The following is a 22,924-nucleotide window of genomic DNA, read 5'->3' on the forward strand; positions in this document are numbered from 1 at the left end:
TAAGTAATCTATTATGGATATAAACCAAATAAGTTTAATTTCAAAATAATAAATTTTAAGATAATTATTAAAAAAAAATAGTCGAATATTTCATTTTAATTCAGCTTAGCTCCAATTAGTTTAGTTCAGCTCTTCATTTCAGCTCTATTCAGTTCGACTCTAATTAATTCAGTTCATTTTAGCCCCAATCAGTTCAGTTCAGTTTAGTTCAATTTCAATTAGTTCAGTTCAATATATTAAAACAAGCCCTAAACGAGTATTAAGTAGTATCCCAATTCACAGGCATTGTGTGGGTCAAATACTAATTACTACTTAAATCTTAAATACTCATTATCATCCATGAAGTAAAAATACATGTCAATTATAGAGTATAATCTTAAATAATATGTGTCATTATGTGGTTAAAAATTTGACTACTTAAATATTTACGAGTTAAACGCTGAATAAGATATGAGGTAAGAACCTTACCAAATGAGCCAATACTTTATTAATCTGTATAATTTAAGTATTAAAGTATTGGGGACCTAATCTAGTTTTTCATAAAGTATAAATAATTAAATATACTTCGTAGTTCATTAGAATGAAAAAATTAGTTTTTTTTTTAAAAAAAACTCTCCTAAAAATTCCCAATAAATTACTTGTTCTCTACAAGTTTAGAACTCGGCCAAAGGCATACTTCTTCCTTCGTCTTCCTCCAAAATAAAAGAGTTTAAGATCATCGTTACAATTTTGCAGCTAAATAATTAGGGCATATTCAAACTTTTTCAGAAAAATCGAGCTCATTCACACGCTAGGTAAATCATCGCTCTCTAATTTTCTTTCAAATTGCTCAATTTTTTAGAATTTTAGTTGAATTTTATATACTTGGCAAGCTCAATGAAACTTTCCGATTTGGTTGTTCTTAATCATGCAACTAATTGTAATTGGCGAAATTTTTTAATTTATGATTGAGTGGGGCATCTAGTTTGAACATAATTAGGTTAAGAAACTTAAAAATTGTTGATTTGCGAATTTTTACTGATGAATTAGAAATTATGAATTTATACTCATATTAATTTTCGGGTTCCGATTCGAATAGGGGATTAAATTGGTGAATTGGGTAGCCATGATTATCAAATTAAGCACCTTGAAGAACACTGTTGGGGAGTTTAATGAGGAAATGAAATTAAAAAAGAGAAATCTTGGGATGCACCAATTTCAGTTTATAATTGATTATTTGTGGCTGTTTATGACACTTTGTTCTACAATTCGAGTTAATTCTTGGTATTTTGATCAGCAGTTGGTTGAAGTTTTGATTAAGTATATAGTTGTGCAATGGATCCTTCTATCATGAAGCTACTTGAAGAGGATGAGGTATTCTATCCTCTCTTGCCAGTGATTTCTAAGTACAGTATATTACTTTGTGTTGTGAATATATAACGATTGTCGACATTATTATTTGGGGGATTAAATACTAGGACGAATCGATGCATTCTGGAGCAGATGTTGAGGCATTTACTGCTGCTCTAAATAGAGATATAGAAGGTGACTCATCCAGTTCTCGGCCTGTTCATCCAGATATTTGTAAGTTTTCTCCTATATAAAAATAACACTATGCTGGATATCTAGAATTCATGAATAATTGCAGGAAAGCTACTTGGTCGAGTTTTATAACTTGTATTTGATTAAAAAATTATAATATCTTTTTCCATTGTGTGAAATGTAAAGGGAAAAAATGTTCATGGATGTTAGTAACTTCTGTACATGCTTTCTGTCTTACGTGTCCTTAGTTCTTCATGCTTTTCCTTACTTTTGAGAACTAATTAATATCATTACTAGATGATATATTTATGTCTTACTTTTTTTTTTTATAATTGATATCCCTGTGAACTGAGTTTCTTGTATTTTCTTTAAATTATTTTTGAGCTTGGTTATATCTTCTTTTCGTCTTCAACTCTTCATTTAATTACCACATTTATATACTGGTGAAATGACTACAGCATTTTCTCAAGAGAACAATCAAACTTCAAGTCAGATTTATACGCAATGGCAGCCTTCTAGCCAAGATGAAAACAGCGGCAGCCAATCCCAGCAGCAAGGTTTAAGGAGTCAAGAGCAACAGTCATCTGACGTGGAGATGAAGGAACATGAATCTAATATGGAGATTCAGCAAGAAGTCAATGAAACTCAGGCACCTAGTGCTTCTCAGTCGCAATTACATAGGCCTGTGCAAGTTGATGGTCAGGAACACCCTGTGGAACCTAAATCTGGAGAATATTCTCAGCCATCAACACCAATGCAACCACAAGTATCTGGGTCAAGTCACACTCAGGCTCATGAAACAAGCAGAATGCTGAATTCAAGTAGTGAACCTCAATTCTCAAATATGCAGAGATTTAGTAATCAGCCAGTTTCAGGACCAGAGCAGGCTGGCACCTCATCTAATCGGTCAAAGCAAATCCCTTTCGGCAGTTTGCTTCCAATCATTTTACCTGAATTAGACAAGGACCGGGCCATGCAACTCCAAACTCTGTACGGAAAATTACGGGTTTGCTTCTACCTTTTGGTCCATGATTTTTTTTACTGTATCAGTGCATCAATGCTGTGTAAATTGTATCTTTTCTTGTTTATCTAAGCTTTTTTTTTTGTATGACTACTAGAGAAATGAGATACCCAAGGACACATTTGTCAGGCTTATGAGAGGCATTGTGGGGGACCAAATGCTGAGGTTGGCTGTAGTAAAGATGCAGGCAAAGGTATGTTGACTTTTGATTCTACTGTCTGCTTCCTGCTGCCAGCTTCTTGCTTCCAGAGAGACAGTTATTATTCAGGGTATGAGGACCTAATTAATTTCAGCTGCAGTCTCAGAATCCCGGTCAGCAGCCACACTTGAGACCTCCTACTGGTACTGCCGCTCAGTTCTCTGATCCTTATTCATTTGGACAGCTACATCAGAAGAGCCATAGCACTCCTACTGTGACACGAACTCCTGCTCCAGTTTTGCAACCAGTTAAAGATTCGGGACATCAAATGGCTGACAGCAATTCGCTCAAATCAAGAGAGATGGAAAAGTTGTCAGATTCTCACGGAGTGCAAGCAAATCAAACATCTGACCGCTCAGCAATTTCAATACAGGGCCTTTCAAAGCAGCAACAACAGCATTTGCACTTTCCACAGGGTTCCTTTCCCATGTATGGAGCCAGCAGCTATCTTCCCTTCTCTAACACAAATGTCAGTACACCCCCAACATTAACTAAACCTCAATCTCATGACCCCCAAGTAAGGCAAGGTCAGCTTCATCAAGGATTTGGTGCTGCTTATGGGGATGGTACCAGCCAGGCCATGAATGTGATGACTACTCCTAAAGTTGAGAGGCAGAACTCTTTTAATGATCCCAAAAAAGTTCCTGGTGTAACCATGGCCAACATGCCCACTCCTGTAACGCAACATACTTCCGTGCCATGGCAGGTAAGTAAAGAGCAGAAAATTGGAACTTCTCCAAACATTAGCTATGTGAAACAGGAGCCCTCTGAGCAGGCTCTCGAGAGACAACCAAAGCCCCAAGTTTCTTCATCCCAGGGGACTACTTTTTCAGGCTCTGTATTAGTTGATCAAGGAGAATCACTTCCAGTGGCCTCAAATGATGAATTGTCAGAGAGACATAATCCTGGAATCGCCTTTCAATCTTCATCGAGGATTGCAACTATGCCAACAGGTTCTGTTCCATCCCGCATGGATACTGACTTCCAGGTAACTTTTGGCATGATTCTAGTGGTTTGTAGATGCCTTGACATACAATTACTGGCGAACTACGGGAATAGAATCCGCGCATGGACAATCCACTGCCTTGATCCACTTGGCGTTTTCCAATTAGGACTACCATTACTGTTGTTAGGAATGCATGAGCTGATAGTATGATACACTCATGAATTGCTTTTGAACTTGCTAAGTCGGAACGTTCTTGTGGAATTGATAAATAGGGTCAAACAAAAATTTTAATCTTGTTGAGCCAAACTTGAACAATTGAGGAAGGAAAGGAATTGGAGGGGAGAGAAATGGAGGGATTAAATTGTAAGCAATATGGAGAGATTTGGAAAGAAAACTCATTATTTTTCCCTCCCCTGCTTTTCATTTCCTTTTCTTTATCCAAACACTCTTTTAATGATGAGTAATGAAGGATTTTCTCATTACGGTTGGATTGCACCAAGGATGGATTAACTATATATTTTTTTTTTGTTCTTTGCCTCTGAGATATTGTGGCATATGCTTTTTGTAGATGTTATTGTATTGGTAGATGAGACTAAAGCTGGGTTTATGCTAAGGTGGAGGGATGTAGACAAAAGATAGCTACTTTAAGGGCAAGATAGAGTAAATTCAAGTGCTGGGAGGGAGAATGAGCATGACACAAGTTTGTAAGGAGCAGCCCGTGAGTAGATTTTTTAAGCACCTTGGAGGCTTAGATTGATATTACAGAAGAATGGAGATATATAATGATGTAATTCATGATGGAGAATTGACTGGTTGGTAGTAATCAGATTTCCTGGTTGTGAAATCATTGCGTACTGGTAAGGTTAAAGGGGTAATTATATAGAGTGAGAATTATTCTGGCATTGTTATATTGTTTCTATGTTCTGATGGATGTGTAGCTGTGTTGGAATACTTTGAGAAAGTTGGAGTTGTGGATGTTGAGGTTAAATATTGGAGAATTTTGTACGTTGTTATGGACATGTGAGAAATTGATTGTAGGATGCTAGTAAAGATGACTTGGATAAAGGGAATTGAAAGTGGCACGGAAAACAAGGTTCGCAAGAGCATGTAGTGCACTGAGTGAAGCAAATGGAGGAAAAAGATTTTTGTGACCACAGAAGATAGCTTCTTGGTTCATATGGCTTTGGTTTTGTTTTTTGTTGTTTGTTGTCCAAAGGTTACTAGTTGATTTCTGGAAAGAGCTGATGTATGTAGTTTGTAGCTAGATTTTTCTTTCTAATGTGGAAGGATAAAGGATGTGGACTGTCTGGGGGTGGGGTGGTGTTGGTAATTTAATTAGTTCATTTCCATTCTAAAATGTAAGGATGAAGGGTATGGACTTAATATGGGGCATGCACTGTTATTGACAGGCATCATCTGGATTATAGCATCGTACAGATTGCAGTTTTGGACTGCAACTTTGAACTGATATGTTTCATTTCTCGCTACTTTCTCTGATGTTGAACTTATACTTGATGAATTTAAGCTAGAAGAAAAGAACTGTTAATCAAGCAAACAAGCTCAGCTTTTCTGTGTATCTCTGACTTCTATTTACTACTTTTGATTCCTCTGCCGTATTTGAAGAGTATTTCTATTCGTTGCTCCTTAGTTTTCATTTCTGTTTAGTAATGATACATGTCATACATTTGATCTTGTCCCTTGCATTTTAGTAATCAGTCCCTTCTCTATATTGGCTTATGCTTGTTTGTATACTATGCCATGTATTCCTTATTCTTTGGATCTGACAAGTAGAGCATCTGAGTTATATATTTTTTGATTATTAGGTAGGGTCTCAGACTATTGCTGCTAGCCCATTGGGCGGGATTGGTAGCAATTCCAAGGTATCAACTAAAAAGCCATCTAGTGGTCAGAAGAAGCCACTTGACGCACTTGATTCTTCGCCACCTCTACCCAGGTGAGCTTTAGATTTGAGACTGAATTTACAGATTTGGTTATCAAGTGTCTATTTTAAATCCTAAGAAAAATTCTTTCCATCATGACTCATGACCTTGCAGTAAGAAGCAGAAAGCTTCTGGGGCATTCTCTGATCAAAGCATTGAACATCTTAATGACGTCGCTGCTGTTAGTGGAATTAATATGAGGGTACGGTGTTTATTTCCATTGCTGCTACTTATCCCAGCTCCTGTAGCTGATTTAGCAATTGGTTTTGTCTGGACCCTCAACCCAATATCTTATATGGTGTGATTTGATAGGAAGAGGAGGAACAGTTATTTTCTGTTCCCAAGGATGATAGTAGAGTATCAGAGGCTTCTCGTAAGGCTGTTCAAGAAGAAGAAGATAGACTAATTCTGCAAAAGGCTCCTCTCCAGAAGAAGTTAGCAGAAATAAGTTAATATTCGATCATCTTTGTTTTTATAATTCTGTAACTTTGCTAGAATAGTTTAGTAGGGATAAGGCTGTCTTGTTGCTTATCTTTTTTTTTACTGCGTCTGACAGTGACAAAATGTGGGTTAAAGAACTTGAGCAATGATGTGGAGCGGTGCCTCTCACTAGTAAGATTTTCACTGCTCATCCTTTTGCTTCTCCCATGCTTTCAGTATCCTTTAATCATTTCCTCTTTAGTGTGTAGAGGAAAGACTACGTGCCTTGATAAGCAATTTGATTAGAGTGTCAAAACAGGTATTGTCTCTTCTTTTTGTCAAAGTAATCTTTTTTTTTTTCTTTGCCTGCATCCTGAGTTAAATAAATTTTTTTTGGTTTTAACAGCGGGCTGACTCTGAGAAGTCAAGGCACGCTATTGTCGTCACTTCTGACGTCCGAGAACAAATTTTAGAGATTAACCGGAAAGCCAGAGAAGAATGGGAGAAGAAACAAGCTGAAGATGAGAAGCTCCGGAAACAAAATGAAGTGTGAATCTTACTATGCTTGCATTAAATTTACCCCTTTTTTTTCCCAATGATGCAATTGGAATTCATGATTAAGATTAATGTATATATATGGTCATCGCAGCCAGATAGCAGTGCTATAGTTGATGCTGACAAGGAAAAAGATGATGGGCGTGCAAAGTCACTGAAGGTATAACTAAATAATTTTAACATATACCAATATACCATTGAAGAGTTATTGTAAGTCTTATATAATTTTCTGCACAGATGCCAGTGAATAAAGAGGAGGATGACAAATTGCGCACTACAGCAGCAAATGTTGCTGCCAGAGCTGCTGTTGGAGGTGATGACATGCTGTCTAAATGGCAGCTTATGGCACAGCAGGCTCGCCAAAAGCGTGATGGTGGACCTGAAATTCCAACTAGTTCCCAGGCGGGTAAAGATGCAACTAATAAGCAATTCACAACCTCTGTTGGGAATGTTAGGGAAACTAGAGGAACGGGAAAAAGGGATACGGCATCTGCTCTCTCTGCATCAGGTAACACACCCTCCCCCCCCCCCCCACCCCACCCCCACCCACCCACACACACACACACCACACATACACACACATTTTGTTGATACTCGATTATGTAAATAAAATTCTTGCTTACCCTTCCTCGTGTACCTTTTTTTTTTTTTTTTTTTTTTTATCTCTATTACTATCCCTACTTGCACCCCAGTTCAACTCCTGGAAGAAAAAGAAATTATTGTTTGAATATTTAAACCTTTTTTTTGCTGTAGGAGTGGGAAAACAAGGTGGTAGAAGCCAAGTTGCTGTGCCACCTCCTAGAGTAACTCCGCGTATCTCTGTCAAGGATGTGATTTCTGTGCTGGAAAAAGAACCCCAAATGGCAAAGTCCACTATAATTTATAGACTCTACGATAAAATGCATGGTGATCCTGCAGCTGAGTGAAAGGCCAGGGATATAGACTTAATGGTAACTTCTGATGGAGCTTCAACGGTTCAACCATGCTGATCTGTTTGCTGTACAGTACCTATGCAGTTTTGTCCTAGCCTCTTTAGGGCCCTTAACTTTTACATTTTTGGTTTATTGGCGATCAAATGAACAGTCATAGATAGTTTGTAGTTATGTTTACTGCTTTGCTTTGCTTTTCTTTTATACTTCGTATTTGTTTTCTTGGATAGGCCCTCTGAGGTTTTATGAATCAGAAGTGTCTCCTGCCCTTTGTAAACGTAATAGTAAGGGATATATTGTAGCAGCAAGGCTTAATATTTACCTGTGCTCCTGGGTTCTAGCCGGCGACCTTGGGCTGCCTTTGTAGCTTTATAAAGTTAGCTTTGTAAGATGAGGATCTTGCAACATTAATCCATGTTACTAAAATATAATCAAATAAATCATGTTTATATAGCTATCTAATATTCCAATATGGGGTGGTTAATTGATCAATAATATCTTCGATTTTTCGATACTTGTTTAGTTGTTCCACTATGTACCATATTAGAGCGATTTTCCTAAGTAATGTGAAAGCATAAACTAATTCCTCATATACATTGGTTTAATAACTATTTATCACAAACTCACAATACAATTCACACATGCTCGGTTTAGTATTTGCTGGTATAGTTTCGTGCAAAAAATCCACATTAGAACTTTACAGCTATTATAATTTTTTAAAAAATGGTCGGTTGAGATTATTTATTTATTTTTAATTACTATTTTTAATTAAAAATAATTTTTAATTTTTTTAATATATTTTTATCTTTCAGAAATTATTTTTTAACATTTTCAAGGTTCTGTAAACAAAAAATATATATAAAATATTTTAAAAAAATTTAATTAAAATTTCTAATTAAAAATAAATCCAAAAAACAAATAATCTCAGCCCTTCATATTTAAAAATTATGGTAATTAAAAGTTAAAATACTATATTGGTAATTTTCAATATCAAAACCAAACGAACCCGCGCAGATAAATGTGTAAGCCCACACTCATCCCTATTTCCTAGTGCCCCTTCACATCCTTCATCGTTAAGATTGAGGACACTTGAATAAAGCTGAAGTCTTGAATTTATTTTTCTGGGTATTTCATCAAAGTTTTTAATCAGAATTATTGTAAAATGGGTCATAAAATGTCAAAAGATGAACTGGTTTATCAGCGAGTGATTGAAGGTAATATTGATGCCATTAAAGCTCTTTGCACTGAAGGAGCAGGACTCGAGGTATCCATCTTCTTCAATCTTGTAGTTATCATTTTCTGGGTTGTTATTTTGATTTTTATTAGATATAATAATAATCATTTAATTCAATATTTTTGATGTTATGATCATAATTTTCTGGGTTTGATTTGTAGTGGATTGATAAACAAGGGAAAACTCCATTGATTGTGGCTTGTATGGATCCTAGACTTTATATTGTGGCCAAGACTTTGATTGAATTGGGTGCAAATGTTAATGCTTATCGCCCTGGTATGTGGTTTTTTTTTTTTTTTTTTTTTTTTTTTTTTTTTTTTTTTTTTTGTGATCAGACCCTTTATTTATTTGCACTTAAGAATTGCTTTTGCTTTGCTAGAATGAGTATATGGGTGCAAAAACAGCTTCATAGGCCAAAATTCGGTTTCGGGTCATGTGCACCACCCTCAATACATTATACAACTGAGCTAGTTTACAATTTATAATACAAGTAGTATCCTATGCAGAAATTAATACAGTAATTTTTAGTGGGCTATAATCACAAAATTTGTTGCTTAATTGGCTAAACCATGGTAGGTTGTTTGTTAGCCAATAATGTACATAGTCACATACATGTTTAGGAGTTTGCTTGTTCATCAATAATGTACTTAGATCTTTTGGAGTGGTTTTATGTAACGCCCCCCCTTCCCCTTCATAATCCGATGGGAACAATGGGTGAATCTATGGAAGCGTGATTGGTTTGAGAGTAAATTGAGATATCTTGAAGATTGAGCTAAGATAAATAGAATTATACTTCCTGTGAAAAAAATAATTTGTCTCTTTTATAGTAATGCTACTAATGAACACTGGTTTGGTCTTTATTGATGTACCCTCTGAAATTCTGGATTATGTATTCTTAGAAGTGCATTTCCTATAAGATTACGGAGAGAAAGCTGATTCTATACATTAGCATACGCAACTCAAAGTATTCTCTTATGAAGATTTCTGTCAGAAATTATCTCTCTTTGTTGATCTTAATAGGGATTCATGCGGGTACACCTTTGCATCATGCTGCGAAGAGAGGCCTGGACCACATGCTAAGTTGCTTCTCTTGCATGGAGGTGAATATCATAGCAGTCACTGTTTGACTTTTTGTTCTAGATTGTCCTTCTGACGTAGTCTTATTTGAAACATAAATTGAGCAAAGATTTTGGATTGCGAGACATTTATGATAGGCTCTGTTGAATAAACTTGCAGCAAACCCTTTTGCAAGTAATGATGATTGTAATACACCATTACAAGTAGCAAGAACAAAGGGTTACTGCAATGTTGTCCGTGCAATTGAGGTTCTTTCTTTTTGTTTGATCTTCATTAAGTATACATTCATAATTTGAAGATATACAGCTGAATACGGTTATCTCTTTATGCCCACCTTTTTCTCCTTGGGATTTTTCTCCCCTTTATCACAGGCACATATATGCTACTTCTCTGGTGAAATACGTGAGATTCTGCTGGTGCCAAGCATCCTTGGTTCTTTGGTGCCTCATCGATTAGCTAGAAAACGCTCAAAGTAATTCCTCTGTCATCATTTGCACTTTGCATGTTTCATTTATAGCTGTTGTCTCTATCTATTTTGTTGAAGAGGATCAGGAGTTGAATGTATTCTTCGAAGTAGCTACAGCTCTCTTACCTTTTTCTTATCTTTCTAGGGAGAGTTGGGTGGTGGTTGTTCCTTGCAGCCTCCCCAATACAGGGGAGCTTATAAGATTGGAGTTTGCTGTGTATTCTAGTGTGCAGGTATGTGACATTATGACTAAGTGTGACCTGAATAATTGTTTGAAATTATAGAGTTTGCTTCTGAAGATTATCCTATTTTTGCCCGTGTGTAAGAACTCTAGGATTGTGATTTGGAGTTTACTCTAACAAATATTTTTTTACCTTTGTGTGTGTTTTTGCGATAAGAGCTTATCTTGTTCAGTTCTGCTGCTTAAGGCTCGAGAGCAAATGACATTAAGGGCTTGAGTGGTGTTAAACCTGACTTGACCTTAAATACTGTTGCCAATTTACCATACATGAAAATATATATATGTATAACATTCATTTAGTTACTATGTAAATCACCTATTACGTCTTCTAAAAAAGGTTTTAATGAACAGGATGCCCAGCCTCGTACTGTCATTCCTCTTTGGAAATCCAACATCGTGGAACCAAAGTTTCGTAAGTCAGATCCCTCCTTGATAATCTTCAACAAGTCCACTGGTAAGCTCGTTACTATGAATTGTTTATTGGCCGAACTCACTTTTTGGCATGCCTTCTCTATGTTGTCCTGTGATGAAGGGATGTCCGATATTTATCTACTCTAAAATCTTAGCTAGTTTTACTTCTAAATTTTTAAGTGATTTATGATTATGCCTCATAGTGTAAGTTATTATACAAGCAAACGACTAGAGAGAGTACCATGCATGATTATGTCATGCTTGTTCGAAAGCTTGTAAATTTTTGAATGTTGGAATTTGAAAAGCGGCATAAAACGCCCGATAATTCCTCTGTTACTGGTCACATAAATATTGGCTACATCCTTCTATCAGAGATAATGTGCTTTGGGTTCTATATATTTGGAGAATTTTTAATCAATAAGTTTATTGGGCTTGTTGGTTAAAAATAATCAATGATTAGCACTATCTTTGTGGTAGCTCTATGCTTGTACTGTATGTTAATTAATAATCTGATGAAGTCTTTTATATTGAATTGCCACCTCTATCCAATTTTTTTTTTTCCTGAGGTCTCTCTTACACACTTTCTGTTCTGACGGTTTTCAGGGTCCCGTTTTAGATTTTTATCTTCCATTAAGGGAGACAAGCAGCAACTTATTCAGTTGCACAGTGCTTGCAAAGGGTTTCTTAAGGTATGTCCTAAGTAGACTAGTATTTCTTTGGGATCAATTTCTGTCTTGTGGCTTTTGCACTCTGGCTTGCATACCCTTTTTTTTTTTTTTTTTTTTTTTTTTTTTTTTTTTTTTTTGCTTTGGTGACTGAATTCACTTTTATATTGTTTGGATAACTCATGATCTTCTTAAAAAAAATTGTCTTAAAGATTTAATTTGCTCAAATTTATATAGTGGTAATTGATTATTAGCTTTGGAGATTTTCATCTAACTCCTGTAATGGCGCCACAAAGCATTTTTGGTATGTAAAAATGTAACTAAATAAAAAATTAGGTTGGGTTAATAGAAATTGTAACTAAAAATAGCTTTCAGTCTCCATGCCTCCCAATAATACACAGTGATGATTGATGAATGACTACTTCCTCAAATAAAAAAAAAAAAAATTCAAAAAAAAAAAATAAAATAAAAAATGATGAATGACTATATTCTAGAATTACTGAAGTTGAAGCCTGCATTCACGGTAGGTTGGGTTATGAGATTACTTGTTGAAGCCTATAACTTCTGATCGTGTGATAAGATTCTGAAAATGGCTCAGCTCACTATTAACTACGAAGTAGGTTCAATTTGATAATAATTTCAACTGTAGCTAGATTCTGGAGTCTACTTAACTCTGTATGTGGCTAAAAAAGTAATTTCTAGCCTCTCTTTAGGCACATTTTTATGGTGCTTTGCATGTAATGTACTTGGGAATCTCCTTGATTTATATTTTGAAGGACTTCTGATTCTCCTTATGTGCAACTTCTTTTTCACTGAGATTTTCTTTCTATACTATCATTCACTACTTGGACCAAACTATATTATGAGACTAATGATTATCTCTTATACTACTTATTAAGAGATTTGACACATTATACAGCAAATTATGAGGGATTTTACCTAAAGGCATATAAGGAGAACGTTTATTGGAGGATTTTTTTTTTTTTTTTCCAAACTTTAGGAGCAAAATTATGTTCTAGTGGCAGCCATTTTAATTTAATACGAGGTATAAAGATATTATAGTTAAAGATACATGCAAGAATAGTGGAGTTTTTTATGCAACTATGTTATGAATTGCACTGCATCTCTTCTGTAGATTTTCTGCATCCTTAAATCTTGGATTCTGACCACCTCTGAAATTGGCAATCTAGGTTAGGCCTTCCCCTCAGCTGTCCAGCGCCGGAACTGCACAGCCCGAAGCTAACACAAGCAATCAGCCAGTCAATTCTACAACTGTCATCTCAGCAGCTATCCTTTCAGCTCCATCAGCTCCTCCCTTACCCATGCATGGTGCAGTTGATGGGCCTATACATCGTGCAGCAATCAATATGGACCCTGTTGACTTGTCTGTTACAAGTAGCATAGCAAATGGTAAAACAGCAGCGCCTCGTTGCGTGATATGCTGGGAAGCTCCAGTTGAGGGGGCTTGTGTTCCTTGTGGTCATATGGCTGGTTGTATGTCTTGCTTGTCAGAAATCAAATCCAAGAAAGGGCTTTGTCCAGTTTGCCAAACCAAGATTGATAAGGTTCTCAGGCTATATGCTGTTTGAAAGAGGCTTGACAATTAATTTATTTATTTATTTTTTATAATGTTTGCCAGTGTGGAATTTTATTCTACACTTGTGCAATGGAGTAGTGTCATACTGTCATGTTATTCAGTTTTTTTGTGAAGTTATGCTAGTCTATCTATTGTATAGTCAGAAATCAGAATGTTAACAGGAGAGAGTTGTGCTTGTACATATCTACCAAGTCATACTCTTTTGAAAAATCTTCAATGAGTAAATAATCAATTTTACCACTTGCTTCAAGTTTTGTTTTTTTATTTTTTATTTTTTTAAAATCTTTGAAACCATTTCGGTCACGGTTGCTTTGGAGGCTTTATTTAACTTTTGTTGAACTTAAATTATATTATTTGCTTAACAGAAATTATTATTATCTTATGGTGTGTTTTATTCATCTAATTTTCACTTATTTAAACTTATTGGACCTTATTAGAACATATTTTAGTTGTCATTTCTTATCCATTTGAGCTTTGAGAACCTTTATCAATACTTATTTTACCTGATTTTATCCTATTCGAATTAATAAGTGAAGATAAGGTGAACAAAAAAAACTCTCATGTTGAAGTTTGATTCTTATGTTAAATTCTTTTTTTTTTTTTTTAGTAAACTAACAAAAATTTAACTATGAACTACTATTTGACTATATGTGTATATATGATCATAACACTCTTAAACAACATTTGGTGATCCCAATATGCATCTTTTACCATTACTACTTCAATTCAAGACATTGGTCTTCATGTCTTTTAAAACTATCGCCTATATGCACACGATTGGTGCATTGATGTAGTAAAGGCATCATATTCTGCAAAATTGATATTATGGCTTTGATTTTTTTCCACAAGTACAATTGCTTTTACACCTTCGGCGTTTTGTTTAATATTAATATTATTTTAGGAACAATTTAGGAAGTTCAAGAGTCAAACACCATCTTTCCACTTATCCTTCCCTTGACTTGTATACTCCTAAAGATGATACTACCTCATTTTCTTTTTAGTTGACACGTATTCATTTTTAGGAATTTTTTTTTTTAGTTGACACGTTTCCTTTTGGAGTAAATTTTTTACGTTGCATTTGTAAGCTACCTCACTTGCTTTTTCACTATCTCTCCTTAATATATGTGTCTAAATCAAATGCATCAACTAAATAAAAACGGAGGAAGTATAATTTTGGGAAAAATTGCCAAACTGAGCGTTTTTGGAAAACAATTTCCCAAACAAGACGCGTGGCAAAACTATTTACCAAACTAAGCTTTCAGGGTAAAACGCCAACCAGGGTGGCGTTTTACCCTGGGCAATTTTTTTTTTTAATTTTTAGTCAAAGGTAAAACGCCATCAAGGGTGGCGTTTTACTGCTGGGCAAATTTTTTTAAAAAAAACATTTACACAAAAATGCTAACGCCGTTGGCGTTTTACTTTTAACACAAAAGCACTAACGTCGTTGGCGTTTTAGAGTCGGGTATTTCTAACAGCATATATCGCTGTTCTTCATTATTCAACCAAACCCCCAAATTGCAAACCCTAACCCCGCGCATACCAACTTCCAATTCTCCATATTTGAAGCAATTTCATCACATTCCGTAGCTTAGTTTTGCATCATAGTCAATAAAAATTAATCCTCCTTCTTTGTTCAACACTGTTACGCCCTACTTTCATCGAAATTGAGGTATGTCTTGAATTTAACTATTTTACTTGTGTATGATGTTTTTTGGGAATTTATGTTTGTAATTTACAATGTATGTACTATAGTGTTGTCCAAGTATGCGAAATATGTATAACTACATAATACATTGTTGTTTAATTATTGAAATTAAGTATAGTTATATGTATGTTGTATAATTTCGTATAATTTATATGAAGCATTTAGTTGTTGAACTACATATATGAAGCATTTAGGGAATTACGAACTACATTGTTGAGTTAAGTACATTTAAATGTATCTTACAGTTATGGGCTTGGGAGCACATCCACGTTGGTAGGCCAGCTATGCCTGCTAGGCGTCGACGCGAGGAGGAGGAGGAAGACGATCAGGAGCATGCATATGAGGCGCCGCCACACCCACCACCGGACTTAGCATACGGTTGCCGGTATGTATGACTTATTGTTAAGTTATCCACATATGGTTTTAATTTTCTATTAATTTTGTCATGAACACTGTTATTATACATGTAATCAGGTGGCTAGGGCGGAGACTTACTCGTGTGCATGCAGCAAGGGGTCTGCCGTATTATAGAGATGCATTCGACAGACTGAGCGAGTCTCAGGTTATAGTTCACTTTAAAAACTAATTTAACACCGTGTTCATTATTTTAATAAGTTAATTATGATGTTAACGACTGCTTGTTAATGCAGATGACGTGGGATCCGTACGTCCCTCACTTAGTCGATGCCATGCCGGGATTTGTTAAACATCGCCCACAAATTACTACATAAAGCCCACAAAATTCACTTGGTTTCCCAAAATTGCCCTTGACCTTAAAAAAAAAAACACTCACACTCTCATCACTCACACTCTCATCACTCACACTCTCATTGCTCATCTTCTTTCAACCTCTCTAAAAAAAAAATTCAAAATAACGGCAATGTCGAGACGGCAAGGCAAGGAAGTGGCGGCGGCGGCGGAGGGAAGGATGTCCCAAGGTGGAAAGGTATGTTTTGTTTTAAAAAAAAAAAAAGGGGAAAACCGCCGTGAACGCGGTGGGGCGCCCTGGCTGGACGCCCAGCCGGCGGTGGTGGCGCCAGATGCAGACGCCGCCACCAATTGGCTGGCGCCTGGGCTGGACGCCACCGCCACGGTTGTGGCGTTTAGTCTAAGCGCCGCCGCCGTGGCAGTGGCGTCCAGCCCAAACGCCAGCCAACTGGTGGCGGCGTCTGCATCTGGCGCCACCACCGCCGGCTGGGCGTCCAGCCAGGGCGCCCCCCCATTTTTTTTTTTTTATTTTTTTTTAAAAAATTGTTTTTAAATTTTTTTTTTTTTTTTTTGTAATATAATTTTGAATTGTTTTTATATTTTGTTGTTTATTTTTATAAATTTTTTCAATTTCGTTGTATTTTTTCTACGTTTATATTTTGTTTACTATTATTTGTTTGTTTTTAGTGTATTTGATTTGCGATGATGATTATTTATCGTATAAATTTTTGTATGTTTATATATTTTAAAATTTTGTGTAGGGTCGTCATGGTGGGGGGAAGAATATAGAGCTTCTTAGTAGAAGTTATTCAGTGGAGAGGTCGGGGCATAGACATGTCAGATCCCGTGGTATTTCGGCCTCAGTTCGTAGAGAACGGATCCACCGTCGGGATGAGGATGACGATGACGATGATGATGCTGAGGAGGGTGACCAGGAGGAGGAGCAGGAGGAGGGCGCAGATGAGGATGAGGATGTGGACGATGGCAGTGGACCGTATGATGATTACGGTCCATTCAGTCAGAGGGTTGATGACATGTACGAGACGCATATGGTGGAGGTGCGTAAGGGTAGGGGTGGTAGGTTTGTTAGTAGATCTGGCACATCATCTGCGTCCACTGTCTCTGGGGCAAGCAGGAAACGGTCGAGGGCGGGTAATGATTCTTGGGTTGTTAGGAGTGAGGTGCCCGGTGGGCCTGTTGACGGGAGTGTGATTCCTAGCTTTCTAGGACACATAGCTGCCCGTATTTGGGAGGACCAGGAGAGGCCTTCAGTTACGGGGTTGTTGAAATGTCATACCCGGGAAAAGACTTGTAGTTTTTTGCGTACATGGGCTGAGGCCTGGCCGGCGGAGAGCGAGATGTTCGAGCGACTGGAGGGCACTGGGGTGAAGCACGTTCCTGCCACCATGCACGAAAAGATTGACAGTACGCTGATCACGGCTTTCATTGAGCGATGGCAGCCGGATACAAACTCTTTTCACCTTCCGTTCGGTGAGATGACGATCATGTTACATGACGTCGAGGCCATTCTGGGGATTCGTGTTGAGGGTAAACGACTTTGTGCTGTGGCTGATGCGGATCAGGCAGATTCGCTGGCGGAGTTGTTGGCGGTGAAGATCGCATCTGTGTTGCAGCGGTGTTTGTACCCGAGTGCACGTAGGACGCCCGACGCACAGCTGAGTGCTTATGTTTTTCTACTCCTCGGATGTACCTTGTTTCCGGATAAGAGCGGCGGAAACAAGCTCAGGCCACGCGACATCGTAGAGGCGTGTGACCCCGACAGTGTAGGCCAGTTTTCCTGGGGATCGGCTACGTTGGCGTATTTGTATCGCTAACTAGGATTTGCGAGTCGGGCTGACGCGGCAGGTATCACTGGGTGTCTGACTCTATTGCAGACTTGGATATACGAGTATTTTCCTGCATTGCGACCACATCGTGACCCAGTTCCTATTGATGAGGGGATGCCGCGTGCTTGTGCGTGGAGTCCCCGCTCGGAGAAGAAGTCCGTTGACCGCCTCTGATCGATACGGTTATTGCTGGACAGGCTGTCCCCCTTAGAGGTAACGTTTATTTATAGAGTCTACATTTTATTATTTGCACATATTATATTCATGTTATTATATTTTATATGTTGTAATTGTACAGGTGAACTGGATGCCTTTCGGCCCGAACCCTAGTGTTAGGGTACCCAGGACCCTGTACACGGGACTCATTCAGTATCGTGACATCGTCGAAGCGTACATGCCCCAGCGTTGTCTTCGCCAACTTGGATTTGTCCAAGTTGTCCCTCCTCCCCCGGCGTGCCCGATGAAGGCGGTCCGACCTGCATCGTCGAGGGAGTACGTCGTGGAATGGCCGGATATCATGACCGGGACGTGGGACCAGTTTCCGATGGTGGCTCGATTATGGACAGCGGAGTTGCAGCGGCCGCCCTCTGGGGTTACTCCCATGTGTGACCATTACTACATGGAATGGTTCAACCGGTATTCGCACCCGAGGTTGATCGCTGATCTCGACCACAGCGATGATGATTATGTGCCACCGCCTACTGCCACGGAAGCGGTATGTCTTTTATTATATTGATCGTTGTCTTTTAATTAAGTTTTATTTGTTGTTATTGTATTTCATCTTCTGTTTTTTGTTGTATGCAGTGGATGGGAAAGATAATGCAAGACGTTCAGAAACTCTCTCTTGAGAAGGACAGCATGAGTGCAACAGGGAGAGCTGTTGTTGATAGTCTGGAACAGACCCTTGCGCAGTGGGAGTCGTCGTCGAGGAGGGATTACTGATGGTTATTGTATTTTATTTATAGAGCATTATGTTGGACATTATGTTGTAAAATTGTAACATTTTACATTGTTCTTTTAGCTTCCAACTTAAACATATTATCAGTGCTGTTTTTAAATTTTGATATAACCGTTCGTGGATCCGCGCAACTTACCCATGCAACATATAGAATGCAGTAAGCAATACAATATAAAATATTAATGTTCTCATTAAAAGAGCAACGTACAAATAAGATTACAAATAAAGAATGTAAACAAGAAAAACTAAAATGCAGCTAGGGTGTTCCATTCGTGGATCCGGTCATTATATAGCGCATCCCAACCCTCTACGCTCGCTGTGCGAATGTTGTACCACCGAGGTATAATCGGTGGCACCGGAAAATCGGTTGACATGTCTAGTCGGATGAAATGTCTGTATGACGACCCAAGAAACGCAATAGCTAGCTCTCTGACCGGTGTGGTGACAGTCTCACGCGACCGCCAAGGGAGAACCGTGGTACAAGGATAATAAGCTTGACTATGCACTCCCAGGCCGAAATGCATGACTGCGCATTTGTAAATGTTTGCAACGGCAAACAGATCTAGGGGCGCGTCAAAATAATGATTTTCGCTGCAAGGTCCACCTCCCCACCGGATACGCCGGAGAGCGCCATCCAAGTCATCCTGGTACACATGACGATAAACATTTCGGTTAGAGGCAATTTCGCTGTACATCAACTCACGCACCAAACCGTAGTTGTCTTCGCCCATTTGAAAAACATCAGCCACGACCCGGAATCCGCAGTTACCATCTCCGATTACATCATTCCACCCTTCCACGTACGACATGATGATCGCAGGTATCCTTTCCTTGTACGGAAACTGATCAACATCGTTTCTTCCTATTCACCAAATAATTAATTATAGACAGTTAAGAAGACAGGAGTAACACTTTAAAACTATGTGCAATAAAAACAACCAAAACGTACCAGTTCTCAGGGGCATATTCACAGACGATGAATATTGACTACGACTAGATGACGATGTCCGACCACGAGAACGACCACGACCATGACCACGGATATACTCAAACGCACTCCTGTTCCGCCGCTGTCGACCTCGAGGACGGTCAACTCCTTCGGGTTCCTCATAATCTAAGTTAGACGGGTGGAACATGTCATGAAGCACATGAGTAGCGTCACGAATAATAGAAGGATGGATGGAGGACACTCGGTCGTACATCGAACGGAACTGCTCCAACTCTTCCTGTTCACGGTCGGCCGTTTGATTGTCTGCATGCTCACCAATAACAAGCGTCCTCCAGAATGAATGGACCTGATCAACATGTAACGACGCCCTTTCTTCTGTAATAACGCGATGAATGGTGCATGCGCAAGGTAATCCATGAGTTACTGAAATAGTACACCCACACCGAGTATACACTTCGTCAGCCAAGTCCCTCACCCTGTTCAGCTCAGTGAGAATCAACCCCAAGCAGTAGTGCGACACACGACCATGGAGAATCTTAAATATAAAATGGCTATACATCGTACCATGTCGTCGTCTGGAGTCCTCTAGAGAGTTCCTGATGTCGTTCTTCTGAGTTTCAATTGACTTGTTCAGTCTAGCGAACAGTGTATCTAAAGCAGCGGTCGATGAATCAATCCAGTCCTTGGTAGCTCTATGAGCGCTCTCAACTCTACATGTTGTAGTGTTCCCAAAATGAAGTACCTGGTTTGTCCAATATTTGACAAACTTTTCCCTATGAGGGACCCATTGATGCATCACATAGTCCACCAGTGCCGGACACCACTGGTACGAATCCCTGAAGTTAGCCAATGCTCGCTCATACGCTTCCTCTGTGGTAGCCTGTAGGATCTTCCGCCACTTACCATTCACCAATCTCTCTGCCATTTCCAAATTCTTCTTGAAAAGGTTGTAGGCTTTCACTTTCACGCAGTTGTTGATGTGCCATGTGCACAATAAGTGGTTCGATTCGGGAAACAGCTCTGCTATGGGGGCAAAGAGACCTCCCTCACAGTCGCTGACGATGGCTGCTGGATGAACATTAGGCCCGATGTAGTTTCTCAGCTTCTCCAACACCCAATAATAACTTGGAGCCGTCTCATCCCTGATGATTGCATGACCAATCAGAAAGTTCTGGTTCGTTGGAGCCATCCCAACCATCTCAACCAGAGGGAACTTGTACTTGTTTGTCTTGTACGTTGAGTCGATCAAAATCACAAATGGCCAAGACTTGATCATATCAGCACAATCAGGATGCACAAGGAAAAGATGAGTCACCTCCGCTGTATCTTCATCAGAATCAAACCAGAACAGGTAACCACGTGATTGTGCCTGGTGTAGCAGCTGTTGTATAGGGTTCCTTCCCTCTGACCGTTCAAACCTGAGTTGCTGTCTGACGTTGTAGATGTGTCTTCGGTTTGGATGGTCTTCTGGAAATTTCTCTAACACAGATGCTAATATTTTAGCAGGCTTCACTTGAGCATCACTCATTTCTTTCACAACTAGTTTCGCAGCAGGACTTAAGCCGCTCAGTTGTCGATGACCCTCTTCATATACTATCATCTCATGGTTGTGATACCCCCATTTAGAGTAACCTATCACTTCCCAACCGTCACGACTCCGTAGTTGTCGAACCTTTACTCTGAACTCACACCCACAACCTTTCCGCTTTGTGTCAAACCGAGTGGCTGTACGAAAATCTCTTTCTTCTCTTTTGCGATAACGGTCACATCTCAAAATGCGATCCATTCTACCATCCCGTTGAGATTTATGAGTTGCTACTACCAAGCAAAATCCAGCTGCAATTGCAACCTGTTTTGCCCAATCAATCGCCTGTTGAGCTTCTTCGAATGGACCATCATGTCCAAATATCTCACTGTAATCATTTCCGTCTCCACCATATTCCTGCATCAATTATATATTACAATAAATACATTTAACGGATAATACATTTAATTTCTATATTTCCACATAATTAACACAAAAAAAACATAATTATATATAATCAAACTTAATTTTTATAAAAACCCAATTCGAATTTTCAAACTAAATTTAAAAATATACCATTTCGAATTTTCAAATTTAATTTTAAAAAAACCTATTTCGAATTTTCAAATTTAATTTACAAAAAACCCATTTCGAATTTTTTTAAAAAATCATTTTCGATTTTTTATTTTCACAAAAAAATTAAATAAAAAACAACAACAAAATCAAAAAGGAAAAAATAAAAATTAATTATTAAAGGTGGCGTCTGCCAGGGCTGCCACACCCACTGGACTGGCGCCTGGCAGGGCCGCCTCACCCAGTGGAGTGGCGTCTGCCCAGGACGCCAGTCTGGTGGTCTGGGCGTCTGGGCTGGACGCCACTCTGGTGGTCTGGGCGTCTAGCCTGGACGCCACTCTGGTGGTTCTGGCGTTCGGCTTGGACGTCCAGGCTACGGTTTGGGCGTCCACCCTAGGCGCCGTAGCCACTACGACGGTAAACCGTGAATTTTAGCGGTCACTTACCTCGTTTCCCGTCGACGACGACGTACCTCCGGCGTCCTCCGCATCTCCGGCCTGCCATCCGGTCTCCCCCGACGAGCCAATACGGCTCCACATTTTTTACACCGAGATTATCTCAATTTTAGGAAAAGGGCATAATGGTCAAATCATAACATATTTGTGGGCTTTATATGGTAATTTGTGGGCGATGTTTAGCGTTTCACATATCTTCTTGATCACCAGATGGAGTGGCGTGCCATGACAGTGCTCATCTGTTTTGAGTTGGTGGAGGCTCACCTCCCCGACAGAGTCATGCGACAGTTCGGCCTTTGTCAAGCCATCCCTGCCCCGTGTGACACGAGTGTCCAGTTGCACAGGACAGACCGACGAGGAAAGGGGGAGGTTAACTGGGCAGTTCAGCATGCCCCTTACATTGACATGTGGGACCAGCGGCTGCAGCACGTCGCGGATGGTGCGCCTGTCCAAGGCCTGATGGAGTATCACGATCCATACATGGTATGGTACAGGAGCATTACCCGACGCTTCATCAACCCTAACTACACCCCACCCTCAACGCATTACCACCCAGCTTTTGGAGACATCAGTGGATATGTGAGTTTTTTGTCATTTTTTCTTTTCCTCCAATTTATAGTTTCTTTAATTATTAAAATGGTTGATTGTTGACTAATGCAGGCGTCTGATATGCTTGCAATACATGATGCACTAGAAGTCTTGAGCATATCATATCCCACCATACCGCAGTTGGATGACATTCACGCAATGACTGTGAGTAGCTTACAGAGACATGGTCATGGCCATCTTATCCCCCAGGGCCGGGACCAATCACACCGCCGTTCACACCGTGAGGTAGGCAGCAGTAGTAGGGGACAGACTCACACGTCCCCTACAGGGTCCCTCCTGTTTTTTGATGATCAGGAAGATATCGCCATCCACATGTCTGCGCCATACTCATCTCAGGAAGGACCATCTTCCAGCCAACAGACTCCTCCCCAGA

At 39.1% G+C, this 22,924-nt stretch overlaps 1 protein-coding gene and 1 pseudogene across 2 annotated transcripts; both read left to right on the forward strand.

Moving 5' to 3' along the window:
* The first annotated feature begins 593 nt into the window (after nucleotides 1-593).
* LOC110733085 (transcription initiation factor TFIID subunit 4b-like) lies at nucleotides 594-8,001 on the forward strand. Of its 2 annotated transcripts, none has more exons than XM_021913102.1 (15): nucleotides 594-794; nucleotides 1,277-1,353; nucleotides 1,458-1,563; nucleotides 1,980-2,527; nucleotides 2,640-2,735; nucleotides 2,842-3,729; nucleotides 5,511-5,641; nucleotides 5,742-5,829; nucleotides 5,940-6,075; nucleotides 6,184-6,239; nucleotides 6,310-6,366; nucleotides 6,454-6,594; nucleotides 6,697-6,762; nucleotides 6,840-7,110; nucleotides 7,356-8,001. In XM_021913102.1, exons 2-15 carry the CDS (start codon nucleotides 1,315-1,317, stop codon nucleotides 7,526-7,528), a joined length of 2,796 nt encoding a protein of 931 aa, XP_021768794.1. In that variant the 5' UTR covers nucleotides 594-794; nucleotides 1,277-1,314; the 3' UTR covers nucleotides 7,529-8,001. The 2 variants fall into 2 exon arrangements, with proteins under 2 accessions (XP_021768794.1, XP_021768793.1); XM_021913101.1 differs by having other exon boundaries at nucleotides 1,280-1,353.
* Nucleotides 8,002-8,454: 453 nt separating this feature from the next.
* LOC110733086 lies at nucleotides 8,455-13,940 on the forward strand (annotated as a pseudogene).
* Nucleotides 13,941-22,924: the final 8,984 nt, after the last annotated feature.

The sequence above is a fragment of the Chenopodium quinoa genome, unplaced genomic scaffold (assembly GCF_001683475.1).
Source record: "Chenopodium quinoa cultivar QQ74 unplaced genomic scaffold, ASM168347v1, whole genome shotgun sequence".
NCBI classification, from domain to species: domain Eukaryota; kingdom Viridiplantae; phylum Streptophyta; class Magnoliopsida; order Caryophyllales; family Amaranthaceae; genus Chenopodium; species Chenopodium quinoa.